This window comes from Natrix helvetica (assembly GCF_964273705.1).
Source record: "Natrix helvetica genome assembly, chromosome: 15".
Classification (NCBI taxonomy): domain Eukaryota; kingdom Metazoa; phylum Chordata; class Lepidosauria; order Squamata; family Natricidae; genus Natrix; species Natrix helvetica.
The window spans coordinates 6,917,387-6,932,811 of NC_138565.1; the positions used below are offsets into that span (position 1 = coordinate 6,917,387).

Sequence of the window (15,425 nt, forward strand, 5' to 3'; positions counted from 1 at the left end):
AGGGATGTAGGGAGTGGAAGAGGAGGGAGGAAGAAGTGGAGGCAGACTCTGATGTCCTTGGCACTCTCTGAGTTTGGTTGTTTTCTTCCAGACATTTCATGACCCAACTAGGTAATGATACAAGTTCCATTGTTGAAGCTTTTTTAAAAATAAGTTTTTAATTCCTTTATTCCTATGCATCCCATTTCGTGAATGGTTTGCTTCCTTGGGCGTCATACATTTCGGTACATCTAATCATAACAATATCATTCTTAATAATTACAATTCATTTTCATGAAGCTTACGGCGTGGGGGTTAATATGAATAATTGGGAAGTGGCTCTTAAATTCCACGGAAAGGAAATGTGGAAGGAAACTTAATTATGACTGTTTGTTCTACTTAGCGACCGATCTATTGAAACCTCGTCGTTTGCACGTTTTGACGGGCGCTCCCAAAGGTGATTGTGAAAGGTGACGATTGCTAATATTGACGGTCACGCCGTGCAGCAATAACCCCTTATTCGATCAGCGCAGGAACGCAAAATCTCAGAGGCCCGTAAGATTGGGGAAAACCGCTTCAATCCATTTCGACATTTTTGCCAGGGTTGGCCGTTGTGGTTTTGAAAAGGAAGGGAAGTGAAGGACAACTTTAGAGCACTTCAGAGGTTTCAAATCTTACCTAATGACCCTCAGAAATTGCAAAAGGCTATTGTGTAAAAAAAAATTAAAAAAAAGAGAGAGAGGGGAGGGTGGAATTGCGTGCTCTTCATCCAGGAACAGACATGTATGCACAATATATGACTCAGAATCTCTTCGCCCTTCCTGGTGTATGTTCAAAGCCATTTAAGAGCTGTCAATCTAATCGACCTGCCGTATTTTCCGGAGTATAAGGTGCGCTTTTTCCTCCCTTAAAAGAGGCTGAAAATTTGGGTGCGTCTCGTCTTGTGCCATTGTTTTTCTAACAGCGATAATCCGGGAGGGGTGCATGAAATTAAATTCTGCCGTTCATATTTCAAAACAGACCGTGGGGATTTTTATTTTATTTTATTCCACCAGTAAAGAGTTCTCCTTGGAATCGCCGGTTTTAGAAGGAAGTTAGATGAAGTAATCCACCCAGAAGATTCCAGGCTTTTTATATCTCTGTCTAGAGATCAACCCCGCCATGGCACCCGCCTTATCTGGAGTTAATTATGTTGACCTGGATTTTATCTGTTTGTTTTCTTTTGATTTTTGAGTCTTATTTGTGGACGTCGGGAGTTCGATTGCCAGGTAAACAAATCATATTAAAAGGAAGCCATTCTCCCTCAAAAAGAACCCTTCCAATCAGTACAGGACGTCCTCGAGTTACGACAGTTCATTGAACGACTGAAGTTGCCACGGCACCAGGGGGGGAAAAATGTGACTTAGGACCCCTGTTCACACTTAACGACGGATGCAGCCTTCCACATTGTGATCAAAATTTAGACACTTGGCAACTGCCTCATATTTATGACGGCTGCCCTGGCCCAGGAATGAGCTTCTGCAACCCTAAGAGAAGTAAATGGGGAAGTCGCATTCACTTAACAAGCTAATAATAATAATAATATAATAATAATAACAAGTTACTAATTTCACCGCTTGCAGCGAGTGACTTTACGAAAGTGGCCAGAAAAGTCGTAAACCGAGGCACAAACTCACGTCACCGATATCTCACTTAGCAGCATAGATTTGGGGCTCGTAGGTTGAGGCCTACCTGGGCTTCTCTTGTGTTGTTTCAATGGAAACATGTCCCCACGGGAGCAACAGGGTGGTTTGCCAGCTTCAAAATATGAAAATGAAATTTCAAGCCGCATGCCAATATTTACTCGTGGTTTCCGTCCTGTGGATTGATTGAGTCAGACCTGTGTCTCAGCATGCAGCAGAAGATCACAAGAGGTAGTAGTACTGCTCTAGGAAGCCTTAGTAAGGCCACACCTTGAGTACTGCATCCAGTTTTGGTTGCCACACTATAAAATAATGTTGAGACTCTAGAAAGAGTGCAGAGAAGAGCATCCAGGATGATGAAGGGACTGGAGGCTCAAACATATAAAGAACGGTTGCAGGAACTGGGCCTGGCTAGTCTAGGGAAGAGAAGGACCAGGGGAGACAGGATCGCACTCTTCCAATACTTGAGGGGCTGCCACAGAGTGGAGGGGGTCAAGCTATTCCCCAAAGCACCTGAAGGCCAGAGAAGGAACAATGGATGGAAACTGACCAAGGAGAGATTCAACCTGGAAATGAGGAGGAATTTCCTGACAGGGAGAACAATCCACCCATGGAACAGAAGTTGCCTTCGGAACTTGTGGGAGCTTCATCCCTGGAGGCTTTCAAGAAGAAATTGGACTGCCATTAGTCAGAAATGGTGTAGGATCTTCTGCTTGGGCGGGGGGTTGGACTAGATGACCTACAAGGTCCCTTCCAACTCTGTTAATCTGTTAAAACTGCCAGGAGCTACATGCAATTCATCCAAAGAGCATCTTCCTCTACCTGACAAGGAGAATTTTGGGGAAGAAGGTAGTGAAAATTGTGCTTCCTTCCCACGTTGCATTGAGAGAGATTTTTTAAATCTCCTGCTCAACCGGACGTTTCCCGAGTTGCAAAAGTTCTTGAAATAGAATAGAATAGAATATGGAATGAAATAGAATAGAATAGAATATGGAATTAGAATAGAATAGAATATGGAATGAAATAGAATAGAATATGGAATTAGAATAGAATAGAATATGGAATTAGAATAGAATAGAATATGGAATGAAATAGAATAGAATATGGAATTAGAATAGAATAGAATATGGAATTAGAATAGAATAGAATATGGAATGAAATAGAATAGAATAGAATATGGAATGAAATGGAATAGAATATGAAATAGAATAGAATAGAATATGAAATGAAATAGAATCGAATAGAATATGGAAAGAATAGAATAGAATATGAAATGGAATTAGGATAGAATAGAATATGGAATGGAATATGGAATGGAATAGAATAGAGTATAGAAAACGGAATAGAATAGGAATGGAATAGAATATAGAATATAATTCTTTACTGATGTACTGATGTACTTATGTACTCGGTGTACATAAAAGAAAAGATGCATTCATCACAAATCATAAGGCACAACATTGAATGATAGCCATGGGGTAAAAATAAGCAATCAAATCATACTATGAAACAATCGATATAAATTGTAAGGAAACCAGCAACAAAGGTAGTCAGACCATCATCGGTGGGAGGAGATGGGCGATAGGGAGGATGAGAAGATTAATAGTAATGCAGACTTAGTGAATGGTTTGAGAGTGGTGAGGGAATTAGTTGTTTAGCAGAGTGATGGCATTCGGGAGAAAACTGTCCTTGTGCCTAGTTGTCTTGGTGTGCACTGCTCTATACTGTCATTTTGCGGGTAGGAGTTGAAACCATCTATGTCCAGGATGCGAGGGGTCTGTAGATGTTTTCACAGCCCTCTTTTTGACTCATGCAGTGTGCAGGTCCTCCATGGAAGGCAGGTTGGTAGCCATGGTTTTTTCTGCAGTTCTGATTATCTGTTGAAGTCTGTCTTGTTGGGTTGCAGAGCCAAACCAGACAGTGATGGAGGTGGAGATGAGAGACTCAGTCATTCCTCCGTAGAACTGAATCAGCAGCTCCTTGGGCAGTTTGAGCTTCCTGAGTTGGCGCAGAAAGAACATTCTTGGTTGTGCTTTTTCTGATGACGTTTTTGATGTTTTGACAGTCGTTGTCCTCCTTCTCCCAATCTCACTCCCTTTCTAGCATGGATGACGTTACTTAGTTGGGTAATGAAATGTCTGCAAGAAAAGAAGCAAGCTCAAAGAGCACCAAGGACCCCACAATCCTCCTCCTCCTCTTCTTTCCTCCTCCTCTTCTTTCCTCCTCCTCCTCTTCTTTCCTCCTCCTCTTCTTTCCTCCTCCTCCTCTTCTTCTTTCCTCCTCCTCTTCTTTCCTCCTCCTCTTCTTTCCTCCTCCTCCTCTTCTTTCGCCTCCTCTTCTTTCCTCCTCCTCCTCTTCTTTCGCCTCCTCTTCTTTCCTCCTCCTCCTCTTCTTTCCTCCTCCTCTTCTTTCCTCCTCCTCCTCTTCTTCTTTCCTCCTCCTCTTCTTTCCTCCTCCTCTTCTTTCCTCCTCCTCCTCTTCTTTCCTCCTCCTCTTCGTTCCTCCTCCTCCTCTTTCCTCCTCCTTTCGCCTCCTCCTCTTCTTTCCTCCTCCTCTTCTTTCCTCCTCCTCCTCTTCTTTCCTCCTCCTCCTCTTCTTTCCTCCTCCTCTTCTTTCCTCCTCCTCTTTCGCCTCCTCTTCTTTCCTCCTCCTCCTCTTCTTTCCTCCTCCTCCTCCTCTTCTTTGCTCCTCCTCTTTCCTCCTCCTCTTCTTTCGCCTCCTCTTCTTTCCTCCTCCTCCTCTTCTTCTTTCCTCCTCCTCTTCTTTCCTCCTCCCCCTCTTCTTTCCTCCTCCTCCTCTTCTTTCCTCCTCCTCTTCTTTCCTCCTCCTCTTTCGCCTCCTCTTCTTTCCTCCTCCTCCTCTTCTTTCCTCCTCCTCCTCCTCTTCTTTGCTCCTCCTCTTTCCTCCTCCTCTTCTTTCGCCTCCTCTTCTTTCCTCCTCCTCCTCTTCTTCTTTCCTCCTCCTCTTCTTTCCTCCTCCCCCTCTTTCCTCCTCTTCTTTCCTCCTCCTCCTCTTTCCTCCTCTTCTTTCCTCCTCCTCCTCTTCTTCTTTCCTCCTCCTCTTCTTTCCTCCTCCCCCTCTTTCCTCCTCTTCTTTCCTCCTCCTCCTCTTTCCTCCTCTTCTTTCCTCCTCCTCCTCTTTCCTCCTCTTCTTTCCTCCTCCTCCTCTTTCCTCCTCTTCTTTCCTCCTCCTCCTCTTTCCTCCTCTTCTTTCCTCCTCCTCCTCTTCTTCTTTCCTCCTCCTCTTCTTTCCTCCTCCCCCTCTTTCCTCCTCTTCTTTCCTCCTCCTCCTCTTTCCTCCTCTTCTTTCCTCCTCCTCCTCTTCTTCTTTCCTCCTCCTCTTCTTTCCTCCTCCCCCTCTTTCCTCCTCTTCTTTCCTCCTCCTCCTCTTTCCTCCTCTTCTTTCCTCCTCCTCCTCTTTCCTCCTCTTCTTTCCTCCTCCTCCTCTTTCCTCCTCTTCTTTCCTCCTCCTCCTCTTCTTCTTTCCTCCTCCTCTTCTTTCCTCCTCCCCCTCTTTCCTCCTCTTCTTTCCTCCTCCTCCTCTTTCCTCCTCTTCTTTCCTCCTCCTCCTCTTTCCTCCTCTTCTTTCCTCCTCCTCCTCTTTCCTCCTCTTCTTTCCTCCTCCTCCTCTTTCCTCCTCCTCCTCTTTCCTCCTCCTCTTCTTTCCTCCTCCTCTTCTTTCACCTCTTCCTCCCAGCAAAACCCAGTCTTTTTGGGAACTGATAATGTTCCCTAGCTGGGTCATGAAACATCTGCAAGAAAACCACCCAGCTCAGGGATCACCAGGGACCCCACAGTCCTCCTCCTCCCCATCTCACTCCCTCTAGCACTGATGACATTACTTAGGTGGGTCGTGAAACGCCTGCAAAAAACCCACCCAAGCTCAGAGGGCATCAAGGACCCCTCGAAATCCTTGGGCGCCAGATCCGCAAACCCGAGTCCCTCCCTTCTCAGTGCCCTCCCGAAAACGGCGATGGTGATTTTGTGTGCGCTTCATGTTTTCCAGGTCCTTCCTCTTCCAGGCCACCTATGATCCCCGCGTCAACTTTCTATTTTAAAAAAAAGAAATGGATGACAAGGCCTCAGTGGGCAAAATCAGTGTGTCTTCCGATTCGGTCTCGACCCTCAACAGTGAAGATTTCGTCTTGATTTCCCGGCAGGACGATGAAACCCCCTCCGCCCATATCGGTAGCGACGACGAAAAGCCGGGGTTGAAGGTAAGAGCCTTTGCCTCAAAAAGCTTCTGGCCTCGCAATCCAGGAAGGCTTTTTTTTTTTCTTCCCCACTGCTTGGCCACCGGCCAATTTTGCCTCCATCCACGCCTCTCCGGCACGCCAGGAATGTCAGCAAAGGACCCATCAAGGGGGGCCGGGAGGCAGAATGCGATGGGGCTGCTCCACCCGAGTCTCGGCTGGAGAATTTTCCCAGGAAAGGGGGTTGCAGGCAGGGGTGGGCTGCCTGGTTGCTGGGTGGGCGTGGCCTGGTCGGCCTCCTGCCCCACGGCAGAGCGGGCTTTTCCGCCTTCCCCAGGCTCCGGAGGCTTTCCTTGAACCTCTGGGAGGGCGAGAACTGCTTCTCCCAGGCTCCGGAAGCTAATGTTCCCCCACCCCCCTTGAGCCTCCATGCAGGCCCTGCACTTACCGTATTTTGGGGAGTATCGGACGCACCTTTCTCCCCCCCCCCAAAAAGAGGGTGAAAATCTGGGTGTGGCTTATACACTGAATACAGCATTTTTGGCCTACTAAAGCCCCCCCCCCTTCAGAAAAATGGAGGTGCAGAGGGTTTGGGAGGCCAGCAAAGTGCTCCATTGCAGGCCTCCCAAAGCAAAAAAATGGGCCGTTTTTTGCCCCCCCCCTCCCAGCCACCAGCAGCACTCTACAAGCCTCCCAAAGCTCTGCATGCCCCCCCTGTTTTGTGTGCAAAAAATGGCTGGTTTTTGTGAAAAACGGGCCTTTGTTTCCTCGATTTTGCCCCTCCCCCAAGCCCCTGGGAGCCTCCCAAAGCTCTGCCCCCCCCCATTTTTTTTGCAAAAACCGAGGCGTGCAGAGGGTTTGGGAAGCCTGCAGAGTGCAAAAAACTTTTTTTAAAAAAATTACCTCTTCAAAATCATGGTGCGTCTTATACTCCGGTGCGTCTTATAGTCTGAAAAATACGGTACCTTGCCTCCAAAATGGGCCACATGGAGATTCCTGGGAGGGACAGTATGAGGTGGGCGCAGCCAGCCAGGGGTGAGATTTGGAGGTTCTCCGAACCGGCCATAACGTTAGCTACGGGTTCTCCCAAACCCAGGCAAACCAGTAGCGGCCACCCCTCGCTGCGGGTAGTCCTCGACTTACAACCATTCACTTACTGACCGTTGGACGTTAACGACGGGCCCTGAAAAAAAGCGAGTTACGGCCGTTTTTCACGCTGCAACGTCCCCCGCGATCTCGCGATCGAAATCCAGACGCTTGGCCACTGATTCACATTTATGACGGCGGCGGTTAGGATCCCCTCTTGCGGCCTTCTGACAAGCAAGAGTCCACGGGGAAGCCAGAGTCACTTAACAACCACGCTGCTAACTGAACACCTGCAGGGATTCGCTTAGCCACGCCAGCAAGTGGGAGAAACTTTCTCTTTAACAAACGGAGTCACTTATCAAGAGGAATTTTGGGCTCACTTGTGGTCGTAAGCTGAGGACTAGCTGTACAGAAAAATACAGGCTTGTTAACAGGATGGAGGTGTTGTGGCCTGCCAGCGGAGCTGGTGGGAAACTCAGACAGTGAGGAGGGTTGGGGAGGAAGATGGGCCAGTCCTGGAGTCTGGGGAAGGCTCGGATGAGGGCTCTGTGTCGGAGGCAGAGATGGGGTCGAGGCCGTCTGACAGTTCTCAGCTGCCTTCAGAGTCAGAGATCAGTGAGGCAGAAGAACAACTGGAGCCTGTTCCCAGTGTGTGCATGCGCAGAGCTTTCCCACAGAAACCCCTTTCCCACAGAAAAGAAAACCGGGAGCCACAAAACATGGGTAGGTGTGGCTGAGGGGGTCATGTGACTGGGTGGGAGGGAGTGACATTGAGTTGGCCACGCCCACCCAGGTTTTGTGGCTCCCGGTGTGTTCTTCTCTGTGGGAAATAGGTCCAAATGGCTCTTTGCGTGCTTAAGGTTGCCGACCTCTAGAGTAAACCATGGCTTAAGAGTCCTTGCAATTTCCGCCGCCTGCCACTTCTCTCCAAAGACCCTCTGCCGTCCATCTCCTTTGGAGTCGCTTTCGGCCACTCCACGCTCCGCTCCAGACGATGCTAAACATACATCAGGGGGCCGGATACGGCTGGGGTGTGTGATCCCGGCGGGAGACGTGACAAGAGATCCTTGTTTGTGGCAAGACCGGTTTTTGAACGGCAAATAAACCATGGGGTTGAGTTTGCTTAGCTGAGATACGCTTGCAGCCCTGCCCAAGGTTTTCCCCTTCGACCTCGAAGGAATCGTGGCGAGCCCCGTTATTCCGTCGGCCAGATGTTTCCTCTTCCCCGGCTTCCTCCCCGTCTCCAAGACACCGTCTTGTTCAAAAGGAATTGTGTTGGCTGCCGAAGGGCGAAGGGCTCAGCCCTCTCTAGAAAGCAACCGAGGGGAAAGGCGGTCGGGGAGCCCAGCTCTCTGCTTCTCTTCTGGGTACACCCCAAAAAACGAGGGCCGTGTTTCTGCTTGCCGTAGGAAGCCTCAGCCAGCCCGCAGGGAGAGTCGGAGCTAAACACAATCTTTTGGAAAGCAGGCATTTCCCCCCGAGCGGTTTTCGCTGCTTATCGCAGCCAGGCGCAATTGAAGAGAAGCTGTTGGAGCCTGCAAGTCACCTAGAATTGCCTGGTTCACTTTAGGGAGGATTGGAAGTTAAGTCTCAGGCTTCAGTTGAGAGAACAAGAGAGATAGGGAGGGAGGGAGGGAGGGAGGGAGGGAGGGAGGGAGGGAGGGAGAGAGAGGTAGTAAATAGGTAGAGAGGTAAGCAGGCATGTGGGTAGATAAAGAGGGGTAGGTAGAGAGAGAGAAAGAGATTGGTAATAGAGAGAGAGAGAGGTAGAGATAGGTAGGTGGGTAGGTAGATAAAAAGATATATTTGATGGATAAATAGGTAAGTAGGAAGGTAGGTATATAAAGAAATAGGCAGACAGACAGATATAAAGAGATAAATAGGTAGGATAGGTAGGTAGATAGATAGGAAGGTAGGTAGGTAGATAGATAATCTATCTGATTATAGATAGATGATAGATGATAGTCAGCTAGGTAGAAGATAGATAAAAGATAATGATAGATAGATAATCTATCGAATTATAGATAGAGATGATAGATGATAGATAATCTATCTGATTATAGATAGAGATGATAGATAGAAAATAGATAGATAAAAGGTAGAGATCATAGAATAGATAGATAGATAATCTATCTGATTATAGAGATGATAGTTAGATAGAAAATAGATAGATAATTATCTGATTATAGATAGAGATGATAGTCAGCTAGATAGAAGATAGATAAAAGATAGAGATGATAGATTAGATAGATAATCTATCGATTGTAGATAGATATGGTAGTCAGCTAGATAGAAAGATAGATAGATAAAAGAGATGATAGATGATAGATAGATAAATAGATAATCTATCTGATTATAGATAGAGATGATAGATGATAGATAGAAGATAGATAGATAAAAGATAGAGATGATAGATGATAGTCAGCTGGATAGAAGATAGATACACTATATTGCCAAAAGTATTCGCCCAACCGTCCACATAATCAGACTCCGTTGTGAGCGAATACTTTTGGCAATATAGTGTAGATAGATAAAAGATAGAGATGATAGATAGATGATAGACTAGATATATAGATAGATAGATTATCTGATTATAGATAGAGATGATAGATGATAGATAGAAGATAGATAGATAAAAGATAGAGATGATAGATTAGATAGATAAATAGAGAGATAATCTATCTGATTATAGATAGAGATGATAGATGATAGTCAGCTAGATAGAAAGACGGACGGACGGACGGATGGATGAAAGCTTAGGCCCTCTCCCTCTCTGCCAGCCGAAGGGAAGGAAAGCCCAGCTCCTGTGAGGTCACCGGGTGGGGCTCCTCTTGGCAGGGAACCTGCAATCACGCCCAGCCACTTCCCCGTCGCGCTTCTCCCCTCCCAGCCTCCTCCCGTCTTCCTTGACCCTCGTGGAATCTGGAGGGCTGCCAGCTGCCAATTCTCTTACCACGGCTTGTATTCCACGAAACCAGGCGGAGGGCAGCACACACGTCTCCCTGCCTGGCGGAACGACTCCCAGCCCGTCTTCTCCCCCCCCCCCCTTGCTTTGCCCAGCCCAGCTCCAAGGGCGAACCTTCCCGCTTTCCATTAAAAGCTTTCCCCCCTCCCCTCTTCATTCTTAAGGCATTTGTGCCACTGCAGTGGTCTGGTTGGGAGGAATTTCACCTCCTTTTTTTATTTTGAAAACAAGGCAACCGGGCTGATCTTATTTTTCGGGGGGAGGGTATGCGCACATGTCTCCCATATTTGCAGATATCTAAAAATCAGCTGGCCGGCAGGAAACATGCATGCATGCACGGTGGAGCTAAGCTGGGCGGCGGCACGCATTCCCGCAGAGAAGCCTCCGCGTGCCATAGGTTCACCATCAGGGACCTAACGTATTTTTCGGAGTATAAGACGCACCTTTTTCCCTCAAAAAAGAGGCTGAAAATCTGGGTGCATCTTATACACTGAATACAGCATTTTTGGCCTCCCGAAACCCTGACCCCTTCAACAAAATGACCGTGCATAGCCTTTAGGAGGCTTCCAGAGTGCTCCTGGGGGCTGGGGAGGGCAGAAATGAGCAAAAAATGGGCCGTTGTTTGCTCAATTTTGCCCCCCCCCCCAGGAACACTCTACAAGCCTCCTAAGGGCTGTTCATGCCCTTTTTGGGGAGAGGGGAAACGTTTTTGGGAGGTTTGCAGAATGCAAAATCTTTTTTTTTATATATATATATAATTTGCCTCTTCAAAACCTTGGTGCGTCTTATACTCCGAAAAATACGCTATATCAATTTAGATAAGTGACCGTGTAGCCTCTTTTGGAAAAAAAAACAGGGTTGGAGCCCCCATGATTTCTGGAAGCCGCCGAAGGGACACCTCGGGACACTTGCGACTGTCGTAAATGCGAATCAGTTGTCCAGCACCTGAATTTAAATCATGTGATCACAGGGCTGCAGCCGCTGTTGTGTGAGAAATGGTCCCGAGTCCCGTTTTTTTTCAGCGCCGCTGTCACTTCAAATGTTCACTAAATGAACTGCCGTAAGTCTGGGGCTACCGGTATTCTTTTCCGGCTGCGAATGCTTGTTTTCTGGGATCCCACGTGGCCACATCCCCCGCTTCTCTCGGGGCGTCTGGCCGAGATCCGCCAATGCTTTCTCTTTTCCCAGATCGTAGGAAATGGGAGTGAGCAGCAGCTGCAGAAGGAACTGGAAGACATCCTAATGGATCCCCCCATGGAGGAACCCTCCAATGACCGGGAGGGGGAGGAACGGAGCACCTGCCAGGACGGAGAAGGCGATGAGCCGGTTCTCCTCGAGGCTTCCGCCTCCTCCACCATCAACCCCGTGTCCATGACGGGACCCTCCAAGCCAGAAATGAGGCTCCCGGTGAAGCCATCCCAAGGAGGTGAGCTCCCACCAAGGCTAAGGAAGGTGGGAGGAGGAGGAGGCAGGTATTTCTCTCTCTGGGCACAATGAGAATATTTCTGCTGGGGGGAAAAAACTCCGCATTGGCGACAGGGACGGAATCCGGCCAGTAAACAGTTTCATTCAGTTGCCCAGACTCCACCCCACAAGGGATTTTTACGGGGTCATTACTATGAAGATGATGATAAAATGCGTTTCTTTCCTTTCCTTTCTCTGCTGACTCCTTCTTCCCTTTTTTGTGGGGGCTGGGCTGGCAGATTCGGAGGACTCCAGCCCCTTCACCCCCTTGGCCGACGAGGACAGCGTGGTCTTCAGCAAACTCACCTACTTGGGCTGCGCCTCCGTCAACGCCCCCCGAAGCGAGGTGGAGGCCCTGAGGATGATGGCTATTCTGCGCAGCCAAGGCCAGACCTCCGTGGACGTGACGCTTTCTGTGCCAAACGTGTCTGAGGGCACCGTGAGGTAGATGCCCACCGTGACACCCCCCCCTTGTCCCTCCGAGGTCAAACACAACTCTGATGCGCCTTAAAGTTGCCAAGTTTGGAGACCCCTGCCCTAGACTAATTGGGGGTACCCCGGTACTTTAAAACTTGTGTTGGATAAAATGAACGAGTATTATTATGAAGCCGGAGGTGCTAGGGAAGGTGGCAGGATTTGCCCAGATGCCCGTTGCCTCGCTCTTACCCCTGCGTGGGGTTTCCTCCCTCCTGTAGGTTGCTGGAGCCTCCAACGAACACCGAAATAGCCAACTATCCGATTTACAAGATCCTGTTCTGTGTGCGGGGCCACGACGGGACTACGGAAAGCGACTGCTTTGCTTTCACGGAAAGCCATTACAACTCCGAACTCTTCAGAATTCACGTCTTCCGATGCGAGATCCAGGAAGCTGTAAGTTCAATGGGCGGAGCTGGGGAGGGCCTGGGGTCCCTAGGCAGGAAGCAGGTGAGGAGACCTGTCTTCCTTCCGTTGGGATGTGAGGTTGGACTTCTGCCGTCTCCATCCTTATTCTCTCTTCTCGTCTCGTCTAATCTCTTCTCCTCCTCTCCCCTCTTCCTCCTCCCTTTCTTCCATCCTTCTTCCTTCCTTCCTTTCATCCTTCTTTCTTCCTTCACTCCTCCCTCCCCTCTCCTCTCTTTCCTTCCTTCCTTCTTCTCCCCTTCCTCCCCTTCCCCTCCTCTCCTCCTCTTCACCTCAGGTGAGCCGTATCCTGTACAGTTTTGCCACCGCTTTCCGCCGTTCCGCCAAGCAAGTCCCGCTCGCGGCCCCTATTACTCCAGAGATGCCCGACAGCGACATCTTTACCTTTTCGGTCTCCCTGGAAATCAAGGAGGACGACGGGAAAGGCTGCTTCAGGTATCAGCTTCCCGTGGAACATTTGCCGAAGGAAGCTTCCATTTCGAGGCAGATATTTTTCACTCTCCGGGCACACAGAGAATATATCAGCTGCAAAAAAAACCCGGCATTGGCGACATGAAAGGCATCCGGCCAGTAAACACTCAGCTTCATTCAGTTGCCCTAAAGAAGATAATGAACAAGGGGGGAGTCACATCTGGAAGTCATCTGGGGTGCCTCAACTTTGAACGTCATCTTTTTGTTTTTCCTTCTCTCCGCCTAGTGCCGTTCCAAAGGACAAGGACAGGCAGTGCTTCAAGTTACGGCAAGGGATCGACAAGAAGATCGTCATTTACGTGCAACAGACCACTAACAAAGAATTGGCCATCGAGAGGTAAGGCGGCACCTGTTGCGCCTCGGCGCTGGTACTTAAGGCCTGGCCAGGTGAGAGAACGATCTCCTTGTTCCTCTATGCCTCCTTTAGCGCTACTTCAGGGAGGTCCAACCTAAGTGACTTTTAAGACTTAAGGACTTGGCTGGCTGGGGAATTCTGGGAGTTGAAGTCCTCAAGTGTTAAAGTTACCAAGGTTGGACACCCCTGCTCGAGATATTTCAATATCTGCTGGGGTCTCCCTCAAACTCACCTGGGACTTCCCGAATGTTTTGGACTATAAGGCGCACCTGATTATAAGATGCACCTCAATTTAGAAGAGGAAAAACAACAACAAAAAAGTTTTTGGCCTCCGGGCCCCATTTTCAGCCCATTTTTAAGACTTTTTTGCCCTGTTTTTGAGGGGTTTTATGGCCCGTTTTCAAGGTATTTTTTGGCCCGCTTTCGAGGGTTTTTTCCAGCCCATTTTTGAGGCTATTTTCAGCCTGTTTTCTAGTCTTTTCTTGGCCCGTATTTGAGGCTTTTCTGACCCATTTTCTAAGCTTTTTTCTGCCCGTTTTCAAGGCTTTTTTCAACCTTTCTAGGCTTTTTTTAGGTCTATTTTCGAGGCTTTTCCCGGCCCATTTTATGAGGCTTTTTGGGCTGTTTTTGAGGGTTTTTAAAGGCCCATTATCAAGGAATTTTTGGCCTGCTTTTGAGGGGGTTTTCAGCCCGTTTTTGAGGCTGTTTTCAGCACATTTTCTAGTCTTTTCTTGGTCCGTTTTTGAGGGGTTTTCAGCCTGTTTTCAAGACTTTTTCCAACCCATTTTCGAGGCTTTCTTTGGCTCGTTTTCAAGGCTTTTCTTGGCCCCATTTTGAGGCTTTTCTTGGCCCGTATTTGAGGCTTTTTGACCCATTTTCTAGGCTTTTTCTGCCCATTTTCAAGGATTTTTTCTGCCCATTTTCAAGGATTTTTTTAGGTCCATTTTCAAGGCTTTTCCCAGCCCATTTTATGAGGCTTTTTTTGGCCCATTTTAAGGCTTTTTTTCTGCCTGTTTCCAAGGCTTTTTTGGCTCCACTTTCGAGGCATTTTTCAGCCCTTTTTCAAGACTTTTTTCAGCCCGTTTTTTCCAGAAAATGGGCTGAAAAAAGCCTTGAAAATGACCTGAAAAAAGTCCCAAAAACGGTCTGATAAAGGCCCAAACATGGGGGGCGCAGAGGCCATAAAATGGCCAGCGGTTAGGCGAGGCTCCAGCAATATTCAGTCTTTTAAGATGCACAGACATTTTCACCCCCTTTTGGGAGACAAAAAAGTGCGTCTTATAGTCCGAAAAATACAGTACCTGTTCTGGAAAGCCGTCCTGGGAAGCCCTTTTGCCAGTCTAAAAAGTGAGGCGTGGTTTTCAGCGTAGAGTCTCAAAGTGAGGGGTGGGCTCCCTTTGCTTCTTCTGGATTCGATTCGGGGTCCACCGTCTTGCTAATCTCCTCCTCCTTCTTCATGTTTGCAGATGTTTTGGCCTCCTTCTCAGTCCTGGGAAAGACGTGCAGAGTGGAGACATGCATTTGCTGGATTTAGTAAGTGGACCACCCCGCGCCCTCCGGCTCCCTCCGAAGGTGCCCCCCCCAACCTCATGCATTCTGGGGCATGCCGTGTTCCATCCCGGTCTCTCTATTACTCTCTTAGGAGTCAATGGGAAAAAGCTCCGATGGGAAATCTTACATCATCACCGGAAGTTGGAACACCAAGTCTCCGCACTTCCAAATAGTGAACGAGGAAATGCCCAAAGGTTAGTGAGGGCCCCGGTGGTAATGCCACCCCAATCCATGGGGCGGTGATGAGGAATGAGAATGGGCTGGAACTGAATAGAATTACAGAATAGAATAGAGTAGAGTTAAACAGAACAGGACAGAAGAGAAGAGAATTACAATAGAAGAGAATTAATAGAACAGAACAATAGAATAAAATAGTATTGAATTACAATAGGATAGAATAAAATGGAACAATAGAAGGGAATTACAGAATAGGATTATGGAATAAAATGAAATTACAGAATAGAACAGAATTACAGAATGGAATAAAATTACAGAATAGAACAGAACAGATTAATAGAATTGACCAGAATTACAGAATAGTAGAGTAGAGTAAAATAGAACAGGATAGAACAGGACAGAAGAGATTACAATAGAAGAGAATTAATAGAACAGAATAGAACTATAGAATAGAATAGTATTGAATTACAATAGAATAGAATAAAATGGAACAATAGAAGGGAATTACAGAATAGGATTATGGAATAAAATGAAATTACAGAATAGAACAGAATTACAGAATAGAATAAAATTACAGAATAGAATAGAACAGAACAGAATAAT

At 47.5% G+C, this 15,425-nt stretch overlaps 1 protein-coding gene across 1 annotated transcript in view; it reads left to right on the forward strand.

The window, feature by feature from the left end:
* The window catches only part of RABGAP1 (RAB GTPase activating protein 1), a 66,412-nt gene that overhangs the window by 2,872 nt on the left and 48,115 nt on the right, over window positions 1–15,425 (forward strand). Inside the window, exons 2-9 of the mRNA XM_081967603.1 lie at window positions 5,667–5,877; window positions 11,093–11,330; window positions 11,608–11,812; window positions 12,064–12,238; window positions 12,546–12,703; window positions 12,966–13,076; window positions 14,561–14,627; window positions 14,737–14,839. Coding sequence (XP_081823729.1) covers window positions 5,728–5,877; window positions 11,093–11,330; window positions 11,608–11,812; window positions 12,064–12,238; window positions 12,546–12,703; window positions 12,966–13,076; window positions 14,561–14,627; window positions 14,737–14,839 — 1,207 coding nt within the window. The 5' untranslated portion in view covers window positions 5,667–5,727. The remainder of the gene's footprint in view (window positions 1–5,666; window positions 5,878–11,092; window positions 11,331–11,607; window positions 11,813–12,063; window positions 12,239–12,545; window positions 12,704–12,965; window positions 13,077–14,560; window positions 14,628–14,736; window positions 14,840–15,425) is intronic.